Source organism: Phalangium opilio, unplaced genomic scaffold (assembly GCF_054372755.1).
Source record: "Phalangium opilio isolate 3A_F unplaced genomic scaffold, DU_Popi_V2 ptg000045l_1, whole genome shotgun sequence".
Classification (NCBI taxonomy): domain Eukaryota; kingdom Metazoa; phylum Arthropoda; class Arachnida; order Opiliones; family Phalangiidae; genus Phalangium; species Phalangium opilio.
In genome coordinates, this window is record NW_028324168.1 from 7,562,343 (window position 1) to 7,585,245 (window position 22,903).

At 36.6% G+C, this 22,903-nt stretch overlaps 1 protein-coding gene across 5 annotated transcripts in view; it reads left to right on the forward strand.

Moving 5' to 3' along the window:
- The window catches only part of LOC149677228 (uncharacterized protein CG43867), a 104,235-nt gene that overhangs the window by 63,516 nt on the left and 17,816 nt on the right, over positions 1–22,903 (forward strand). For 4 of the 5 annotated variants that reach the window (XM_089838244.1, XM_089838247.1, XM_089838246.1 and 1 more), the window contains exon 4: positions 22,240–22,479. In XM_089838244.1, coding sequence (XP_089694370.1) covers positions 22,240–22,479 — 240 coding nt within the window. Of the gene's footprint in view, positions 1–206; positions 643–22,239; positions 22,480–22,903 lie in introns of those variants that run through there. The other variant, XM_089838248.1, reaches the window with a different exon arrangement.

Consider the following 22,903-nt stretch of genomic DNA (forward strand, 5'->3'; position numbering starts at 1 on the left):
AGTCCTAATCCCTCTTATGGTATTAATCCCCCTAGAAAACCCCCTATACTATATTCTCGTGTGTTCTTCCCCCCAACCCCCAACCCCGGTTCACTCTGACGCGATATCTCTTCTCTTACTAGGGCGATTTTCATTCAGTTTGCGAATCTAGCCGGCAGAGTGCGCTCCCGAACCTCAGATAGAAGTCCTATTCGCTCCATTACGTGTCCCCCACGCGAGCCGAGCTTTCCAACTAGGCTACAATACGTAACTCGCGAGATAGTCGGGGAAAAACTCGACCAGGAAAGGTTTTCATTGCCAGTCAGGTTTTACGATCGTGAGCTTGTCTCTCTCTCTCTACAATAAGCGTGTATAAACGTCACTAGCTTCCTTTGTTGTGTCCTTTTAGAAATATGTCTTAGAGTAACCGTTACCGATAAAACCCAAATCTCATCTAAAGAACTTTTCATTTTTTTAAACCGCTGAAATTATTATAAATATATTCTTTTGTGGATAAACTTAACTGGTGCTTTCGTGGTGCAAAAAAAGGGGCCGGGGTGATGGGCTGCTACGTAAAACTACTTCCGGTTGTTGTTACCTCGACCGTTTCCGGTTTTAGGGCTGGTCATTTCCAGTCCAACCTTTGCGGAAGGAACGCCTGAGGTGAGAAGACTATATCATAACCTAATATTTTATCATTAATGTATTCAATTTACACGTGCAAAAACTAATATAAAATGGCCAATACACAGCCTGTATTTTAGGCTTTAAAAACCAATTTCATCAAGTTATTAAGCTATATTTTTCTAGAGAGAATTAAATAGATTCATGAACCATAGTTTACGCGGAAGAGACATAGACCACGTTATAATTGTAAATCGTTTTATTTATTGATTTTTACTCAAAGGGGTTTTCTGCTTATGTTTTTTTTTGTTCCTTGTGTTTTTTATCTAGGATAATTTAGGGTTTATTTGTATAATAGTTGTTTGTATGGATATGCGAGCCTATATTGTATAAACGGGAGGTCTGTATTGTTATTTTACGTGTGGAAATAGCCGTTATATTGGTTACTGACTCAACCAAAAAAAGGCAATTCATTGGAGTTAAACTTTGAGGATAACTCAATTTATTGTTTACTCCGTTTCAAAGGCAGAAGCAAAAGGAAATCGGTTAATTATTACTATTGGTATCTCAAATTCATAAATTTTGCATTAGAGAATCACCGTTTTATTATTATTATTAACATAAAGTAAGTTAAAATTATATATATTTATTAATATTAAACCCTTTTTCAATATGGAATTGAAAAATCGATTCTTTTCCTTATAAATAAACCGTCTCTGTCTTCCAACTTAGCCTTGTTCAAATATTTCTAAATTCCCCTACGACGAATGTAGGATTCATGCAGTCTTAATTAGCGAGGCTTAAAACCAATATTGCTCCCATAGGATATCCGCGCGCAATCCTTTATTCCTACAAAAAGAGTACTCCGGAATACACCATGTGCACCAGATGAGCGGTATATAGCTCGTCAGGTCTATTCCATTCCTACTTTATAAGGGGGTTGGGTCGCCCTGGAGTAGAAACAGAGTAGAGAGACGTATAGGAAAAAGAGAGGTTAGGCAAGCACCCCAATCTTTTTCATAATAGAAACAGGAGCGGGCCGTGCAGGGAGAGGAGAGAAAGAGAGAGCAACGGTTTTGTGTGCCTTGATTCAAACCTCCCTTCGTAGTCACTGGCATGAGTCACACAGACTGTTACGAGTAATATGGGGGTACGAGTTGGCGGGAAAATCCCCCTGCTCGCGCCGGGCGCGCGCGTATGTCAGACGCGTGGCTCACGACTTAGCGCGAGAGAGAGCTAACCTTCCCCAGAGATTGGCCAGGGGATCTGCTCCGAACCCCCCCCCCATCACCCACCGTATATATTCAATCTATCTAGACTATTTAGCATCTATCTTTTTTTACAGTCAATCCTGTACTCTTTCTACTGTCAAGATATCTTGTCGCTTCTAAAAAAAAAAAAAAATGGGGTATTATTGTTAACCTTCTTTCATACACCACCCCTCCTATTTTTCTCCCATGATTCCTTGGTGCAGAACTGATGGTGGCTGGCGTACATGGTCCTGAAGGTTCTCTATTTAATCCTCAAGGGGATTTTACTGGCCGTGGGAAATTTTATTGGGATGTTGGGCTGCTATTCTGGTTACTCTGGTGTTGTTTGGGAATTGCAATATTTATAGGGGTTTTTTGGGTGCCTGGAATTCCGTATCAATGTTCTATTAGTTAGTATGGGGCTATAATGGGACCCAAATTCCACGAGGTATTGGGAATAACAGATTGATCTGGGATAACAATTAATTTTACTGGAGTTGCATGCACCGTGCGTGGTTCAATTCCCATAATGCTCTTTTATAAAAATATAATACAGTATTTTTGCATGAAAGGTTTTACTGTAAAACATCCCTAAATCACTGCTGAGATCGGTTTTAGAATATATTTTTTAAATATAATCAGCCTGTAAGGTGGCTTCACCCTGGACATTGGTGTGCTGCGGGTAAAACATTTCTACAGGCGTTCTATGGGAAATCCATTATAAAGTTTACCCCTGGATGTTGGCTATCTTCCCAAACGCATTTAGTCGAATATACGCGAATCTGTTGATACGTATTTATTGGTATTAAAACTAATTCCAATAACTAGTTGTATTAAACTATGGTACATTGTGTACGTTACATTCCAGAGTGTATTATGACCCCAATAGAATGGACCCTATCATCCAATATATCTTTAATATAAAAAAATAAGAGACCATCACCCTTAGATCTCTCTATAAGTCCCTGGAAAATCGGACCCTATATCCCCATGACCGTAAAGGGGCAGGATACTTCTTATTTTGTAAATATATTATTTTTTAAAAGTGAAATTTTCAATATTAATATTGATTGGAAGAATTAAGATTGCGATTTGATTACTAATTTTTTTACAATTTTTTTTATATAATTTGGTGAAGTATTCGACTTCTCTTGTCTTACAGCGATAAAGCTTCGTCGCTTCCTGTAGAACGTCTTTACGGGTGCATTATTGACAAAGGTGAAAGGAGCTAGAAAAAAGCTGACAAAAAAAAGGATAGGAAAAAGGGAATCTTGTAAAAACGAGCCGTTACTCCTTGTCGTTATGTCTTTTCTGTAGTTCGTGCCATTCTTAGTGTGCTATAGATAATATACTACAGGTTATTTATTTTTAAAATTCAAGGTAAATGAAAGATATATTTAGTAGACGAGTTGTGTAATGAGATAGGGCGGTTTAATGGCTTCAAAATGAGACCAATTTCATCAAAATTGGATTTAAGGTTCTGTTTTTAAATAATTTTTTTGAGTTTTATTTATTTTTTACAACGCAAATAATTTTATAGTATTTTATATTAATTCAATATCCGTTTTAATATTTAACTTCTAATCCACCCGCAATTTGCAACACTACTTCTCTTATTGTAAGTAACACTTGCTTGAATGTACTCTAGTCCTATCTTATCAATATTGAATCTTCAGAGTGATACGCTTTGTAGTACTTTTAGACACCTTTTCCTAACCAAACCATGCCCCAATACAAGTTCTATATATATAGTGTCCTCGTAGAAGACGATCTCTAAAACATGATGAAACTTTATGGACTATATCGAACAAAAAAAAAGAGATTGCAGGGTTTTTTATTTTCTCGACGGAATCTCGAATAAAGGGAACTATCTGGAAAAAGGATATGGGATCTATAGTAGATTAAACCGAAGTTTACGCTTGATTTAATATCTATTTATCATCTATCCCACAATACCTTGATTGCTACGAGAAAGTTCAAATTGCAAAACGTTGAAACCTTTGTGGAAACCAGATGATGAAAAAAATATTAGAAACATTTTATAACTTTTTATTTATTTCTTCTGATGTTTGGTCTTATAAGCCGTTTTTTTCCTTTTTTTTTTGAAATCTTCCGTTATATCCGATAAAAGGAAGAGAAGTGAAATTCTTTGGAATTGTCGACGAAAATTTTAATATTTAATCACTTCATTTTTTATTTTGGCTAAAAATACGAACCTAGTTGGTGAAATTGTATGTCGAGATTATGACGGTTGGTGTAATTGTATTTCGAGATTATGACGGTTGGTGAAATTGTATGTCGAGATTATGACGGTTGGTGTAATTGTATTTCGAGATTATGACGGTTGGTGAAATTGTATTTCGAGATTATGACGGTTGGTGAAATTGTACGTCGAGATTATGACGGTTGGTCAAATTATACGTCGAGATTATGGCTGTTGGTCAATTTGTACATCGAGATTATGGCTGTTGGTCAAATTGTACATCGAAATTATGGCTGTTGGTCAAATTGTACATCGAAATTATGGCTGTTGGTCAAATTGTACATCGAAATTATGGCTGTTGGTCAAATTAGATGTCGAGTTTACAGGGTCGTTTTTACAAACACATAATCGTCATTTTGACTATCGTAGTCTCGAAAACTGAGTTTTCTCATGTAAAATTTATAACCTAGACCCGGAACTTTGGATTACAAGTAAATATTTAATATTTTCGTACGGTTGATGAAGAAAAAATAGGGTTTAGGTTAAGTACGACATGACCTGTAAGGAACGAACCTGAAGGAAAACAACCTTTTATCCGTGGTTTTTGCGACCTTTTTTGTGAGTTTTACCCGTAATCCTTGCTCAAAAAATAATAGACATATAAGTTTAAATTTTATGTAAGTTTAAAATTAAGGCAAGGCAATTTAAAAATACACTTTATAAAATTCTCTAGGTGAACAAGAATGTTTTAGTAAATTAAGTTTTATAATTTATTTATTTCAATATTTAATTTTCTGACTTTATCAGTACAAATTTAAGTAGGTTTCTGCAGACAAGCACGTTCCTAAAATATATTTCAGTGCACCTGCTTTTCTAATTGATATCGTTATCTAAACTTTCAACCAATTGTTTGAGTTAAAACGAGAAGCAAACTTGAAATTAGAACTATTCTTAATTGCGAATCTTTGCTCGTATCGTCTACTACGTGGTTGGCTGAACAAGCAGTATAATAATTCAATTTAATGACTGTTAATTTAAAATCTAAGATCTCTTAAACCAGGATTCTTATTAGCTGTATATATTAATCTTTAAACTTATAACAATTCAGAAATAACAGACGAAACTTTACTAACCTAACTCAACTATAGAAACTTGAAATTAATTTTCGAGATTTAAACTTACGAGAGATTTGCATGAAATTTGAGGTCTATCTAGCATCGAAAATCGTAATAATTAAACCATTATATCCTATATAAAACATACTTGAAGAATCCGGAAGAGCTAGGAGCCTAGGACCCTCTCATTTTGACAAATTCGATCTTAACAATCTAAGTATAATACCAGAATTAGCCTTCGGGTTACATTAACGTTGGAGTGCCAACCCACTTCCGATTAGCTATAATAGTAGCGGAAATAGATAGAATGAAATGGGTAAATCAGAACCAAGTCCTTTAAGAATTAAAGTTTCCACGTGTTCCCATATAGACTCGCTCACTTTCCGCTATGCATTTCTGCTAAAACTAAACCCCTCTTCCCTACCGGGTAGGGTAGAATTAGGAAGTTTATAACAGGGAATAGGCCCTCTTAGACCCCAAGAGAGGACAGGGTAGATATACAGAACGTGGAGTTATAATAGGGGAGGTCTCTAGTTTTAATTCCCTCTCCATGTATCGCTAATCTATTAATCCGGCCTCGATGATTAAACGACTAACAATGTTTTAACGCGCGAAGGACGTTCAGTATACTGTTACTTTTAGGCCTTGGACAGTCAGTTAGGCCTAACCTCCTTTCGCTCTAAATGAGAGTAGGGAGAAAGCCATTAGCGCCAGAGACTCTTCCCTATAGCGGGAGGGGAGGTGATAGGCCAATTTTATGATCATCGTCAGCTACTTCGAGTCAACCTTTGACTGTGAAGTATAGCTATGTTGTTGAAGTGCATTGGGACACGTTTTCCCAAGTTTTCTATGAAAATAGTCTATCATTCTCGCTTGCTCCCTTCAATACGTAAGCGGCGCGCGTTACTTAATGATGGCCATGCAGGGAGAAGCCAAAAGTTAAAAAGGGGAGGGGATGGGCATGGTTCTGTTTGTAGAGTTTATTTAATTCCTTCTTGAATAACGTTTGTTTGTTTCGTGTAATCGTATTTTGTTTGGTTCTAAATGTAATAGCGACTAAGGATCATGAACTTGTGTATTGCCGCCATATTGGCAAGCGATGCAAGAGCAGATATAAACCTACTCTCGTGTCTTATTTTTTCTTGGTATTACCAATAAGTAAGGTTCGAAACTTGCACACACCTTTTCCTGTGAGATCGTTGTAACTTCATAGATATACTTACTAGTTGAGTATACTTTACTGTCTCTGCAGCGTGCCATGGTTGACCGCTGGCTTTAGGAGATATTCCCGAGGTTCTCAAATATGTATTCTAGCCTCTCAATTTTCTCTCTTCTGACTTCGTTTTGGTGCATGCTCTTCTGACTTCGTTTTGGTGCATGCTGTTTTAACGATCGTTTGTATAGACTAACCTATGCATTCACTGCCATACTGCCCATAATGCTTCACTCATGCACTTTTCCCAAAGTCTTTCGCCTTTTAATGAAGGTAATTTGCTATGGGGTTTCCTACCGACCGCCTATATGTTTGTTAAAAGGAGAGACTACGAACCTTTTCTAAGTGGTGGCCGGTCTTCTTGGAAGTTTAGCGTTTGTCGCTCTTGTACTCTAATGACCAAGACCGGCCCGTCAAATTTGTCTCGTCATCGGCTTTTCAACGAATTCTTACAAGCTTGTCTTGACAAGTGATTAACCGTAGCCTGTTGCGTACGCTTAAGAATGGCGCCTAATTTCCTACTTTGAAAGAAGGTCTTGTTTGTATTTTTTGCAAAGAGAATGACATTTTAATGTAGTGATATATTTTTAAAGATTAGAATTAAGATCTGTATCCAATAATATTCAGCTATTTTCTACATTATTTCCATTTCTCAGATATTATTACTGCATGACTGACTGACCATTGGTCAATATTACCCAATCATTCGTGTTAGGAAAATCCCTATGACCTCTGAAACTGTATCAAACAAAAGATAACCTCGTTTATATGAACTGCATTCACTGTTATTTACTTTTGTCGAAATTACCTCGTCAAATACCATGAAAATATAAATGTCCGCATTAACCTATGACCTATGTCCCTAATACCCGGTCATGAAGTTCACGTCATAAATGACCGGGACCATTTTTCCTCAAACACGAGGGACAAGGAGTCAGTAAGGTTGGCCAGGGTCATAAAGAACCCACAGTGACTTGTGTAATGAAGGTTGACCCTAGATAGCCCCCTTTTTTTCTTTTTGATACCAAATAGTCGTTATTTGATTATCGGGGTGGGTAGAGCTATAGAAATGCAACAAGAGTATGGTATATTAAGGGTGCTATTATTGATTTCCGGAACACTGATCATTTAGCACCCCTTTTGTAGACTCGGAAGACAATGGGGGAACAAAAAGAAAGCCACCGTATGACCTCCAGCTAGCTACCACCACGTCAAACGAAAGAACCATTACTAAGAAAAGGACTACTACCGCGGGGGCCTTCTGAACCCCAATTTGGTTTGTCTACCCCTCACCTACCTAACGCGGCCGCCTTTAATTAACAATGGATGGAAGAATGGCAGGACCTTTGCGAAAAGAACAGTTCACCATGTAAGATTAAGAACGTTGTAACTTCAGGGTTCTTCTGAACTTTACTGAACCTCGACGTGGCATGGGGGCTCTTCATATTGTAATATATGGGACATGCACCATGACTTGGAAGAATTGGGGATACTTCAACATGGCCTTGAAGAATTGAATGCGTCATTGCGACCATGAATACTTGTCTCTCTGAAACCTTTAAGGATTTAACAACAAAGTTAGAACGTTTTAGAGAACCTCGACCTTTAATTATGTGTAGTTACGATATTTTTACCCTGAGATATGGTGGTACAATACGTTGGTGTGTCGAGGTTATATAAAAAAAGAAAGTTCGTTACAAAAGAATGGATCTTCAAGAAACAAAGACTGTATACTGGTAGCCTCTTGTTTTCTTATTAGTACTGGTGGGACTTTCTCTCCCCTCCCATTCCTCCATTCCTCCTTGGTCCTCTGGTGAATGTTCTTTTGTTATCGGGTCCTGGGAATAATGGCCGTAATTAGGGTCACCGCCTACAGGCTCTGCTTCGTTTCTTCCTTTTTTAACATTGACGGTAAGGTTAGGACCAAAGTATCTTTTCTACTATAGAGTTTTTAACTAACCTGCATGCTGCTGGGTGGGTATAAAATGCTTTCGGCCATATAGTAATGGTCATTAGTATTCCACGTTATCTTTAGGCACCTCAATTTTGATGACTTAGTTAGGACGGTAAACGTTTAATAGAAACTCGTATTAATATGCAAATTGGAAAAATATACGTACTGCTACAACATAGACGCGTTAACTTTGCACATTATTAAAGCTTTGTTAAATTAAGTTAGAAGTTCAAATGACGCGAACTATTTTCAACTAATTTAATTTTAAAATACTTTGCGTATAGTTAGATTACTATCTTACTGTTATCAGCCATGGCAAGTCAAAGATGCAACTTCTAAATTAATTTTGTTCCGTGTCTAATTAGTAAAATAAATCTTGCCAATTTTAATTATCATTCATAGGAATCATTTAATCGTTACCATTACCAGGCAAAGCGAGTGTACAACAACAAACATTTTTAAGATTAAGACCAATAAGGTTGCAAGAGGGAAAACCATTTATTATAAATGATAAATAGCCTGTAAGATCACTCTGTCTGTCTTTAAAGATTGTATCTTAATGCTTAATCTTTAAGACGTTCCTTTTTTTAACTTCGATGGTTGGTTGGTTGTAGGCGCGTTGCCTCCTTCTACTCGACACCACCATCTTTTGCTTGGAAATCTTTGTAGATAGTTGGGCTTTTCTCGCTGTTTGTTAGAAGATCTCGAAGAATGAACGAGCCTGGATAAGAGAAGGATAGTTTGGGATTTGAGAGGCTGGGCTTGGTGCGGGATTCACCTAAGGAGAGGTGATAAATTTTGAGCCATCTCTAACCCCATCGCTCACAGTCAAGAATCCGCGACTATACGTCTTTCATGGCTTTCTTTTACCCCCCCCCCCACCCCATCTGATTCACCCCCTTATTGCCGCGGCGCTTCTTTTTATAACTAGCATCTTCCCCGTTCACTTTTTCTCCCTTCCGGGGGTTTTTCTTTTCGTTCCTCTCGCTCCATTAGACGCTATCCCAAAATTCTTCTCGTCGTCTCCCATCATTCTCTAATCCCCGCGGGGTTACCAAGAGGAATGAATGCCCCCAACCCCCTTATACTTTCTCTTGTTTGCTCAGAACTCTGTTTTGAGCCAATAAGGTGGGATGCACCTAGCTGGTGAAGACCCGTGATTTGTTGCTCGCTGCGACGCATGAAATGTTGTGACGAAGAAGTATATCTTCATACATGCACCCTTTTTCAATTCAAAACCGGTGTGATAAGGTACATGAAACAAAAATACGTTGTTAATTTCTAATTGAGATATCCTGATTCATTAAAAATATCACCATTAGAATCGTCACATCACTAGCTTTCCTACAAGTACTCACACACTTTGTTCCATATCAATTTTATAGTTAGACCCCCAATTTTGGGGTCTACGGGGGTTCACTCTTAAAATTGCTTAAACTACGTTGTTTATACTCAAATGAAAGGTCTCTATGAGTAAATAACGACGGTAATCCTAACTTCACCATCTTTCAACTTGGCTATTAGGTACGAAGGTATTTACCTCTGACAACAAACACTTAGAAACAAAAACCTAGGGATTTTGGGGCCGCGCTTTCTCAAATAAAAAAGAATTAAAGAACGAGGAAAAAGAAGTAAGAAAAACCAACTCTAACCTCGTAGCTTTGATGAATGAAACGTCAAAAGCGGCGCTCAGCCAATCGTAAAAGGAAGACAAATCGTGGTGAGATAGTCCACCCCCTAAAACTCAAACCCCCGTGTAGCGTCTCCGAGTTTTCAACACCCTCAGAAACGCCACGGGCGCTTGAGTTAGAAGGAAAATAAAAAAGAAAACACAATTTCTTATTTTTAATGCTTTTTAGAAGTAATGGGTTTTACTTCACCAAGACAATCCCTCGGAGGAATCCGACATATTCCATCCACTCTTCTCCCTTCCCGCGACCAACCTCTCTAACTTTTGATGTTTCAAGTTACGCACTAAATTTGGCTTAACTTGGAAGGAAACATCTTTAAAACCTCCCCAGCAGTCTAAATGAAAATTCTAGGGTATAGGTAGAGAGCGTTCTGCTTTAGACATTCCTTTCTCGAAGTGAACCCAAAATGAATGCAGTGACATCTTTGCACGAAGTCTTTATTCTTCACGTGAAACATGGAATTAACTTTTAAAAACGTGCTTCTGGTTGCACCACGAGTAAAAGAGTGCGATAGTTGTAGCATGAAAAGCAATCTACCCCGTTCTCTCGCGTTTGCTCATGCATGCTGAATTGCAGCGGCAACGGCGGGAGTTTTGGTTGGAAAGCCCCTGACGGGCGTGTTTCACACGGTTAATTCTAGCACCCCTTGGTTCCCAGTGCAGAGATGGAATTTTATATTGGTTATTGGGTTTTGTCAAGCCACGCACTTTGGGGGGAGAGAAAGGCCCCATGTACAGTAGACGAGTGTCTGCACGTGCTGGGGCGTACGTAGAATTCGTAAGGGGGCTTTTCCTGAGAGCCGAGTGCCATCCAAAAATGAATTAAGTCAAGGCGATAAATCATGAAACTCTGTTTAATTAAGAGGGGGGCAAGCCCCTAGGGGTGTCAGGAAGAGCCCCTCCTTCCCCATGCCACGCAATTTGTACAGTTCCATCCGCAGTTTGTTTAAATTCTTTCAGTCGACGAATGTTCATGTATTGGGAGATAGTTCTTAAATCAACCATCTATGGCCTTTGGTTCATTGGATCAGTTTGGTTCGATGTTGAACGCATCTAAATTTATTGATGTTGGGAAGCATAATGTGAATGTTTTGGTGCATGGGGTTTGAACTTTAAACCTACCCACGGATCAATCGATCGTTGTATTAAAGTTTTCTAACGGGCGTACGTTTTAATGAAAAATCGTATATATAAATTTTAAATTAAATTTAGAATGGAGGTAGGCGTTTCCAGGTTGACGGTACCAAGTAATTATGGAAGCTACTAATGAATGTACAGCAAATTGTACGCTTTACTTGGAGTAATCGTATGACTTACTTTAGTGATTATAAGTACTACATTTTACTGGTATTGCGGTCAGTAATTTCCTATGACGGTTAAGCCATTTCATTCCGCCTTTAATATTGTATTGCAACATTAGTGCCGAAAACGTTGGACTAATGAGCTAGTCCTATTACTTTTATTCCGAAATTTCCTGGTAATGCGTTTTTATTTTTCCGAAATGAAACTTAAGCCTCCTTTTTCCATGCAGAGCGCTTTTACGTTAGTTTTCCCTAGGCCCCCAAGCTGGGAGCAATTATTTATTTAAGGGTTTGCCCTGCCCCCTTTATGTTTAATTACAATAATCGCGGGCCGTGCCAAAAAGAGGGGGAGAAGTAAAAATCTTCTTTTGTACTAATTGCATTTAATTAATGATTCTAAAATGCATCTTTCCCATCGTGTACGTTTATTGTGAGCCTCGGACCTCTCTCTCTCTCTCTGTGTAGAAATAACTTGGTCTTGATCTCCCCTAATTAATCACAATTGCATCCTTTTCATTGCCCCGAAGCAATTTTATTTTCATCTTCCCTTGGGGAATTTTAATCATTTTTTTCCTTACCTTCTCTTCTGTGAATTCCTTTCAATTCAAATTTTTTAAATTTTCAATCCCAAAAACGGTATTAAATCAAACTTTTCAGAGACAGGGTTTTTGGAAATTAATAAAAATTGAAATTTTTAATTAAGAATAAACATAATAGAAGCTGTTAAATTATGCATGTATATTTTTAATTTTTAATGTAAGTAGAAGCAAAGGACGTAACGTCTCTGTAAAAATACGGGTTCCTAGACTCTCGAACTTGAATAATATTTTGTCAGCACACTTTCCAGCTTAGTTCGTTAGACTTTTATATAAGATGCTAATTTATTAGTATTATTTGTATCCGTACATGCGGAAATTTAACTGAATAGCGCATTTATTCATATCAATTCCAGTGTGTAATAAAGCCAAGTGTCAACTGACGCGTAAATGGAGTGTCTTTGCTGATAAGAGACTTTAAACTTTGTGTCAAGTACCTTCAATATACCAATCCCCTTATAGTTTGATTTGTATGGCAAGCATAATTCATATAACTTAATCCCTCAAACGATAAGTTATCGTTCGACTCCAAATTGAGGGATCTTGGAGTTCAAGGCAGGACTTCGAAACTTGCCCCCCTTAAATTCTTTTATCCCATAGATGGAAGACTTACTCCATTTTCCTGGCCAAGGCTTAGTCTTTCATTAAGGTTTTAACACAACACGTTAAAGGTAATCCTTTCTTATTCGTAATAACTGGGAGCCCTGTTTTACCTTCCGCAAACCCCGTTCGCCAACCTGGGTTCAAAACGAAATCCCCAGGAGAACCGGCCGGAGAGCTAGGTTCCATCGCTATCTCACTCATCCTACAGGCATAGGCCATCTTTCCCTAGGTTCTCCATTACCAATATATTATAACCAGTTTATGTCTGCACTTTTCCCGGCCCCATAACTCAAAGCTAGAAGCGAGGAAAGAGGGAAGCTGGTGCAAGGGGTCTCACACTATATCTTACTTGCTAAAATTCGAATATGTTCAGTCTTTTGAAAAAATAATCTTGGAATTTTGTTAAATGGTTTTTTTCCAACATTTTCAATATTATTTTTTAATTTTATATAAAATTTATCAAATTGATGTAGTATATATTCTCGAATATTTCTATAATATTCTCAGTTTTCAATTTTCCTTTAATTTAAATTATCATTTTACTGTCAAAAAAGATAATATTCAAAATAATAAATTCCTCAAAATTTCGATTTAGAAAATTTCATTTCTTAAGGGATTTCAACGAGTGTCCGCCCCCTCTTGAGCATGGGGGGGTCTAAGCCCTTCCTTGTTCCTCCCCCATATAAGCCATTTCCTCTTGGGTATTTCCTAGGTAAGGGGTAGAAAGAGAGGGGGGGGTCCCGTAAGATAGGGGTCTGGACGGCTAATTTTGGGTTAAATCCCATTTTTATTCTTGTCCGGGTCTGTCCGGGCCGTTCTTTTGGAGCCCCCTATCGGTGAATCCGATCATATTGTTTTCTATCGACCATTTTTTTTTGGACTTCCCTTCTTTTACTTTGCCAAATTTATAATGATTACTTTCAAGGGGGTGTTGGTTGGGTGTTTCGAGTCTGAGCTTATCGCGGAAAAGGCTTAGCAATAATTGGGCAAGTTGTCTGTGATTTACACACCAGAGGGACCCATCTAAGCCTCGGTGTCTCTCTCGGTTCTCTTTCTCTCCGAATCTCTTTACACCTGAACTTGACTAGCGATGTTTTTTGTTCCTGAGTTAATTGGGTTTTAGTTTTAGAATTGTAGTCCTGTGCCCCCCCCCATGATTTCTACCTACCTTAACAAGTTTTTTACTAAGCCTTGGCTGCTTTATTTTTATCACTATTATGATTATGCGTAAAATCTGACTTGGAGTTTATTATCGAAGGATTTATTCTACTTGAATAGGCTTAGCGATACCCTTAGTTATTTCAAGCGTAATGAGCTGTAAATACTCGAGACTGTATACACAACATCGATGATTGATTACTTTAATTAGACATTATTAAACCAGGTTGTGCTTACGTATTGTAGACAAATAGGTTTTTAAAATAGGCTTATGAGTTTAATGAAATTGATGGGTGATTTATAGACTTTAAACTCTCAAAAGATGATTATTTTAGACATAATTTAAATTAGGCTTAGCGATGCATCGAAAAATACTGAATCATTACAATAATCTATGTTAGAGCCCTAATTCATTGTGATTGTTAATGGAACGCCTCGAAAGAGTTTGATTTAGGCCTATTTTTATATATATATTAAAGATTAGGCTTAGCTATCTACCTTAAAAATGCGGAGACGTATCTGTTTAGTCTGGAAAAAATTATAGACCTGCCAAATCGTGCATTGCATGAAATGTGATATTAAACTTATTTGGAACAAGAACAATGATCACGTACAAAAAGTTCTCAAATATTTAACCAAAGCGGATATTCTCCTATTTATTTTAGCTATAGCAGTTAATCTAACGTGACATATACTTGAGATACATGTTTAGGAAAAACAATCTTATCTCTATTTAAGAAACCTAGACCAATACAGTTAAGCCTAAACCTATATAAACAAGAATTCAAACTGGTCACTGCAGACCCTTAAAATCTCTATTTCTTATATTCTGTAGTATTGCTTCATATTTTCTAACCACGATTTCCATGTAGGTTTTTATTCCCAGAATGATTTAATATGTATAACCTTATCCGGTTTTGAATAACGGAACGGTTGGTAATTTTTCGAAGCCTATACCTAACGTAAGACTTGGCAAGATCATTACTGAAATCCCCGATCGTTTTCGTATTGACTTGAAAATAGCTTTTTTTTAAAGACCTCCTTCATAAGCTTAGCTTAATGATGTAAAAGTTGAACTTGGAAGTCCAGCCTGAACCGTGTACCTAGGGAAGCGTCTAATCAATCAGTTCCGATTTTATACTATTTAATCGTTATTTCTAAGGGAGGTCTTTTTTTTTGCTTTTATGGTTATTATTTTAAACGAGAAACGTATATGGTTAATGTATTTTTCATATCATTGCATTTAAGGTATAAAACTAATCATACAAAGTAACACCCCATATGTTATATTTAGAATTCATTCAGGAAAAAGTTGATTTAAGTTTGTAATTTTGTGACTGATATTTGTACAGAAATTAAGTTCAAACTGTTGTATTTAGTTGCCAAATTTTTAACATTAACTATTGTAGAACTCGACGTTTAAAAATATATAGGCTAGTTTTAACCGTTTTCTAAAATTTTAAATTTTGTAATTTTAACTTAAAATTCGATTTGAATTGTAATAGGGAGAAGTACTCCACCAGGCTGAAGCTTCTCCATGTATTTTCAATCAGCGCCTGTAGAAATGTTTTTCACGCAATGAATGAATGAACCTTTATTTGCCTTCTTAGTAGATCCCTTTTGAAACAGGGAGGAGCCACTACTGGCTCGCAAGCGATTGGTACATACCTTTTTTTTTAGCATTAGAAATACACCAATGGGTGAACCAAACATTCAGGGGCAAATTCATAATAATTTTAAAAAATTAATTTTTCAATCGTTATAGTTAAATTTTATAACGAAATATATTCATTTTTATTAAAGTGAAACGTAATTCAACGTTTATTATCATCGCAATTTCGTATTAGGTTGTAAGCACCCTCATATTTAACCTTACAGAAAAACCATCATTTATTTCTCTGGGTCATTTCCTCTATACTACTGTACTATATATAAATGTAGAACTTGATATAGTTTCGTAATATCTATCCAAATCCCCTTACCGATATTCCATCGTTGAATAATTCAAGAATTTCCGAGAAATAGTTTGATCTGGAGAGTATGAAAACTGGCCTAAAATTTACGAACTAATAATACTAAAGTTCTAGGGTTGGGTTGGGGTTTTTTCCCCTTTCGTTTTCTTGGAGAAGAGGATTGCGGGTTGCCGGTTTATTCTAGTCTGGATCGCCGGAGAGTTCGTTTCACCTTAACGATAATGGTTTACTCCGCTAGAAAAGAAAAAAAAGTGCAGGAAAAGGATAAGGTAAAGGCAAAACTCCTTTGTACTCCCGCCATGAGGCAGAAACCCTAAGAAAAAGAATAGAATATCGACAGGCTTAAATTGAAAGGTCGGTTTATGCTATTGGAAATTTTGGCGCGTCTTCAAAAAATATCCCTTTTTTTTCTTACAAAATTTCGTGGAAAATTTTAGGCTGTCTTTACTACCTCTGTAGAGTTGGTTATATTTGAAACTACCAAACTTAATTTAGTCTTAACAATAATATTTAGTTGAAAATATAAATCCTAATTTTACGCACGGGACATGGTGTTTTATTTTTGAAAATAAATATATTTTGTATGGTCATAAATAGTCTCTTCAAAGAAGTTCACTATTGTTGGAGAGAAAAAATGCAGTCTAGAAATAAAAAAAAGGTGGTCCTTTTCTGGACACACTTTTTATTTTTTTGGTATACTTGGTTTTGGTGGAATAATAACGTTTTTGGAATACCAATGGAAAGGTTTTCGTCTGACTCTCTCTGTAGCAGCGGCGCTTTCAAAATTTATTGAGGTTTTGGTCGGGAACCTTTTTTCTTTTTTTCTATTTTCATTCTTTCCTGTTACGAGTCGAAAAAAGAAGAACATACTCAGGGACGAAACGCCACGGACTTTGCGTTTATCAAGGGGACGAGAAAAGGTTTTTTTTTCTCGCTAGAATACTAAACTCCTATTGAAACTGCCGCGCAAAACGTGGGAAAGTTTTCCAATCCTCTATTGGATTATGAGATCCATGTAGAAACGCGAGGTACCATGCTACTTCACACTGCTTTATATTTTATTGTAATGAAATTTCTTTTTCTTTCTTTGGTTTCTTTCCCCCACGTTTCTATTATCTCTCAGTTGCACATTTATCCATTGAGGTGTGTAAATTCATTAAGGCCTAGCTGACTGCTCCGCTAGTTAATGGATTGGAGCTGTTCGCGCTTCTTACCTACGCGTCGTTATGTATAAACCGCTCCTTCACGACAACCAAATAGATGACTTATATCGGTTTTGTTATGGAAGGGTTTTTATGGCAGTTTTTTTTATTTTTTAAAGGTAGGATGAAGTATAGATGTTGGCGGATGATTGCAATTGTAGATTTGGCATGAGGAATTTTTATTGCCGGGAGGTTGATTTTGGTCAACATGACCCCGAGAGTTGCTAGCTTAAAAGAGTAACATCTCGAATTAAGTTGCAGTCTAATACCTGTAGGCGTGTAAGAATTCTTAGTGACGCCTCTATAATAAGTTACTTCTAGTTTCAGGTACTAAGGCTTAGTATAGTACAAACCATACCTCTATTTAATGGCTGTACCCCAAAATTATCATCATTCCTTACGCACTGATAATAAATTCAAATTTTATAGTTTCAACTCAAAACTTTAGACTTGAAAAAATAAAAAGAAAAACCACTTTAAACAATGGTGCTAGCTGCACACTTGTAATTTGAATATGACTGCGACTGGATCGTATAGATGAAAAACTTCGAGGTCAAAAGATATAAAAAGAATAAAAATAAGAATTTTGAAAGATATTTGAGAGAGAGAGAGAGAGAGAGAGAGAGAGAGAGAGAGAGAGAGAGAGAGAGAGAGAGAGAGAGAGAGAGAAAGCTTGAAAGAGAGCTCTAGAAAAAGAAGGGGAAAAAGCAATTCCGAAGTAAAATTGAATTTGGTATCGCGATGGCAAAAAGAAGAGATTTTTTTCTTGGTTTCTCTCTCTCTCTCTCATTTCTTTTATAGGAACGAACGGCGTTGAAACAAAGGCGAGAAATATCTAAGGAAGGGAAAGGGACCTCGAAAAGAAAGCATTTGATATCTAGAGTTTTTGGTTCTAGACAGTTGCCGTTAATACTTAAAAGATCGCGCTGCCCAGAAACTATACGGAAAAAAAGAGAAAAGCCAGAAAAAGGGCAAGCCCTCGCGCTTTCGGAAAGTCGTCAATGTATACGCAAGATTAAACAATAAGAGTTAAGAAGGAAAGATGGTGTACAATATAGAACTACTCGGGTTCAGTCGGAGCTTGCTCGAGAACGCCCCAACCTCGTGTATTTCACAGTTGGAAATTTTTCCCAAGTGTTACAGCTAAAATTGTTTTGAGCAGTGTTTGCTTAGGATTGTTTTTTCATGCTTTGCTCGTCAACATGCTCCAAAATAAAGGTTTTTTTCGTGATCATGGTCAGGAATTATTTCTTTCCAATGTTTGCTCATGTTCATACTCTGGAATTGTTTATTTTCAATGTTTACTCGATGATCTTGCTTGATAAATGTTTTTTTCCATAGCATTTAGATATACACTGAAACATCAAAATGCACCGAAACCCATACACCAAATTATCTCTACAGTCTATGTATAGTTTGCAATCCTTTGGGGTTAACCGTCTAGCTTTCTACTTCCACCTTCCAAACCTACACCTTAAACAGCGCTCTATAACGTAAAGTAAAAAGTAGATTGCCTTTAGAGGGAAAACCCCATTTTCCCCAAAGTTTCAAACTCTTAATAAAAAATAGAAGAGGGAAATTTAGACCAAATTCGCTATCAATGAGCCAAAACGAATCTAATAGGGAGTCAAGGGAGAGGAGTGCTAGTTGGGTGCATTTTATTTTTAACGTTAACTTTGTGGGGTAAAAAGAAAGGGGAAAAAAGGCTTCAAAGTGGAAAAGGTGATTCTGAGAAAGGCCGGGCTAAAATCAATTTAACCCTTAATTGGCCATCAATTGGTTATTTCCTGGGGAAGGATATATTGTCAAATTACCCGTTCGGGACTTACGCCATCATTTCAAGCTTAATGCGTGCGACTATTAAGTTTTTGAAACTTTTATAAACGTTAATATATTCGATGATAATAAAGGTTTAAAGGGAGGGTGAATTGGAAAATGAAGTGATTTTTAAGGAAATTATTAGTTATTTCCCATGGTGTATAGAGCCTCTAGATGAATAACTTTTAAATTGAACAACATTACATCGCATTAATTGGCATATAAAAAAAGTTCTAATGATTACAACTTTTGATCTCCATTAATACCATCGATAAAAAGATCACTCTGAATGTTAAGCGATAAATGTTTTTTCTATCTTTTATAGTTCTGTAGGGTTTATGTATTAAAGGATACGGGGGGATTTTTAGCCAAAAAGAGTTCGTTCAAAGTGAGAGAGAAGAGAATAAAGGTCTTATTCCTCTAAAATACTCGTAAAGCTCCATCCTTTGCGCTATTGGTTCAAAGTATTTGAAGGAAAGTCTTCCGCGTAGGCAGTAGAAAGAAGAAATCGTTAACGTCAAGGGGCTATAGTGGTACGGAGTTGGGGGTGAGCGGAACTCGCCCTTAACGTTTATAACCCCATCTATTGGTAAAGTTTGAAGTGCTTCTCCGATTTTATCGGCTAAGGCTAGCTCCCCCTACCAAAACCTCTAGTCCAACCTGAACTCGACCTATCGTAAAAACTATGGTTTGTCATATAGATGGCGTGGTTGAGTTGATCATTTGAGGATTCGTCTGCTAGTCTGGGAAGGCTAAACGACAGCCCCATTATTTTTATGTGGTAAAAGTGCACATAATATTTGAGTTAGAAAGGATATATTTAGCAATGTTTAATTTGCAGACGATAGGCCAGACCTGTTAAACATAGCTGGCGGTAGTTAATTACTAACAAGTTGTTCTTAGTGTAGCAGACAACTTTATGATCCCTTTGAAACGAGCAATATCTCGCCGGGTTTTTGAATTGGAATTTATTTAAATCGTAATTATTGTAATTTTGATGTGCTATCAAGTAGAGAACTTAAACATTTCCCCAAACCATCTCATCTAATAACCACGGGTAAAAAAAACCCCGAAAAATCCCGTGGTGAAGAGAGAAACTATGGGGTTTTAGGGGGATCAGACATCATTTACTCTCGGTTCCAGCTTTAACGGTGTTTCTACTTCATTCTACAGGAATGCTTGGGAGGAAAAAGAAAAAAACCTGATACGGGAAAGGTCTGAAGCGTTAAGAATTTTTCCTCAAAATACTAGTCTTCTTCCTGGAGCTAGAGGGTTCAGTTTAGATTCTTTGATTCTTTGATAATATTTTTCGGACTGGGATTGGGTTTTTTAGGGGTGCGGGCGAAACGGGGGTGGGGGAGAGGAAGATAATAGAGGTTGCGGGGAAATGAGATTTAAAGGCTATGGGATAGATTTCAGCCGTTCGGGGTTTGTTTTATTACGACCCCAAAAATCCTTTCATTGTAAATTTTATTTTTCGTCTGGAAATTTCTTATTCCGTCCGTATAAGGGATTAAAATTGACTAGCTGATAAATGTGAATTTCCTTATATTTCAAGCTATAAATAGGTTTATTATAAATGGATATCAAACTCGGTCTGTTTTCTAAGATTTCAGACTAATTTAAATTAAAGATCCATGCCGTGTTTCATAATTTATTCCAAAATAGTATATAAAATAATAATGAAGTTTGGAACTGTTGTTTTCGATCTAAATTAGATTAAAGAAGATATAAACAAATAAGTATTTTTTTTAAACTCCGTGTATGTGGGCAAAGCCAACATATAGGCGTGAAGCTTCCCATGTTATTGCTACCGGCCCCTGTAGAAATGTTTTTTCCTGCGTACACCTGTGCTCCGGGAAAAGCTGACATTTAGAGCTCTGAGAGAGAATTTTCGAAATTCTTGTTAAATAAACTTTGAATACCCTTTTAATCACCAATTGATTTAGTTTAAAAATGCACTTTGTATCAAATATTATTTATCAATTTCACATCGTCTCAGACTAAATATTAATTAAATTTAGGTCGTATATTTTAAAAAAAATTTGATTATTTTTTGAAAACCAATTTAAAGTATCTACATACATATTTCAGTAGATTTTAATTGCCAATTAAGCATTAGACTTGTTTATTTAATTTATTTCTATTTTTCTCTTTAAATATTTTTAATCTTATATGTGAACTGAACCTTGGACTACTACTCTTGTATTCTTAGCAGCGTAAAGCGGAAACGAGAGAGGTGAAGTTATAGGGTTGGAAAAATGTCTTCCGTCTGATTGGCTCTAGATCCAATTTCGGAATTGTTGAGTCTTTTTTTCTTTCTTTCTTCTTTTTAAGTAAAGGAACTCACTTAGCTAGATTATGAGTGAAGGGAAAAATACCTTTTTTACCTTACGTAATAACCTAGTTGGGAACGATATTAATTTAGCCCCCCCCCCCATCTATTTACATACCAAATTTCACCTTGCTCATTAAAATAATCGATTTTTTCTTTTTGTTTAATAAGATCTTGTTTTTACAGGAAGTGAATGTCTAAATTATTAGGGTTCTCAAACTAGCTTTAAACCTGCCGAGGGAGTAGTGTTATGATTAATTAAATTTTGGAGGAAACCACGTCAAAATTAGGCTTAGTAAATGGAGTATACAGGGTGTTTTTAATAAGTCTGCTATAATTAAAGGGGGATGTTATTTGGGTGCACGATTTTAAGTTGAAAATGTTCTATAACATTTTACCGTCCGGCCTATCGTTCGTTTAAGATGAATATTCAGTTTTTTGTTTGCAATTTGCGCAATTGTTTGGGTTTTTGGCTTTTATCTGTGCCATTGTTGACTTCAATCTGAATATTTAACAGCTGAAATGCAAATTTTCTTAGATTTGTTATACTTAAGCAAGCTGTCTTTGTAATTTAAAGTATAAAGACTGAGCAAACTGCGTGGTTCACAGTTCATACTTGATACGTTGATTCCCATGTAGGGAATACTTGGGCAAGTTTCAAACATAGAAGGGTCAAGTTGATGGGATTTCTCAATTACCTGTTGTCAAGCATTTGGGGTTCACAGTACGTCCCTTGTCTCGGCATTGCAGCTGAGGCATTATCCTTTGTCAGCTTAATAATGCGTGCGAAGGAAGACTTAAATTTTATTGCTTTTTTTTTACTTCCCAGGTTTTCGCTATTTCTTTTTAGTCTTAACTTTTTTTTTCTCGAGCGAGCTTAAGCTTCTTCTGGGGAATTAAAGGCCTGTAAGTTTTTATAGGCCATAAATTGAAGTAAACTGTTGTAGTGAATACAGGGGTCCAACTGAATACAAAGTGTCACCGGGACATGGGAGGTTTACAACATTTAATTACGGAGATGTGGGTTCCCAGACATCTTGGACAAAGTCTTGTCCATTATTTCTAATAAAAGTGACCCGTTATCAAGAATAACCTTTCTTTATTAGCAAATCTAGTCGAGACTGCGTAAAGGGCATTGTCTGATTCAACATTCTTATTTAAGATTTCTGTCTAGTCTTGGTGTCTAATTATGTTTGTTCTTCTTTCTTTTTTTTTTGCAATTTAGGCTCAGCTGATGGAGGATCGTTTGGTGGACTCTTCGGTTCAATCGTCAGCAGGCGACGTGTTAGTTTCATCCTCATCCAGTCCTTCGAGTCTCCTAGTCGAGCCCCACCAATTGCTTTCAAGCCTCATCTCCTCCACGGGCTCCGGCGTTAGAGTCTCCCCTTCCACTTCGACCAATTCCTCTCCTCAGGTTCCCCCGCCAGAAGTTATCAACGTTCTAGAGAGCGAAGTTGAAGAACAAGTACGTAACCCCTCATTTAAATTCCTTTCTAAGTTAAAGTTACGATGTATGGCGCTTAATTATTGGGAAAAACCTGAAGCAGACGACGAGTAAAACCCAATTTCATAAACAACATTTCAAAGAGAATATTTTTATATTTAATTCAGGTAGAAACATGTCAAATATAAAATTTATGAAATTCACTTTCATATACAGTATTAAGTCATTTTGAATTATTTATTATATGAAATTTAAAAGGAAATTAATATTTCATATACAAAGTATAGTTATTATTTATAATGCGTAATTTAATAGGTAAATTATTGAGATTTCTCTATTAGATATATTAGACATAAATGATTTTGGTTGATTTATGAATTCACCCTTTGTCAATTAATCAACGTTTCTTGTAGTTTCTGAACATTATTAGTTTCTCTCTTATGTG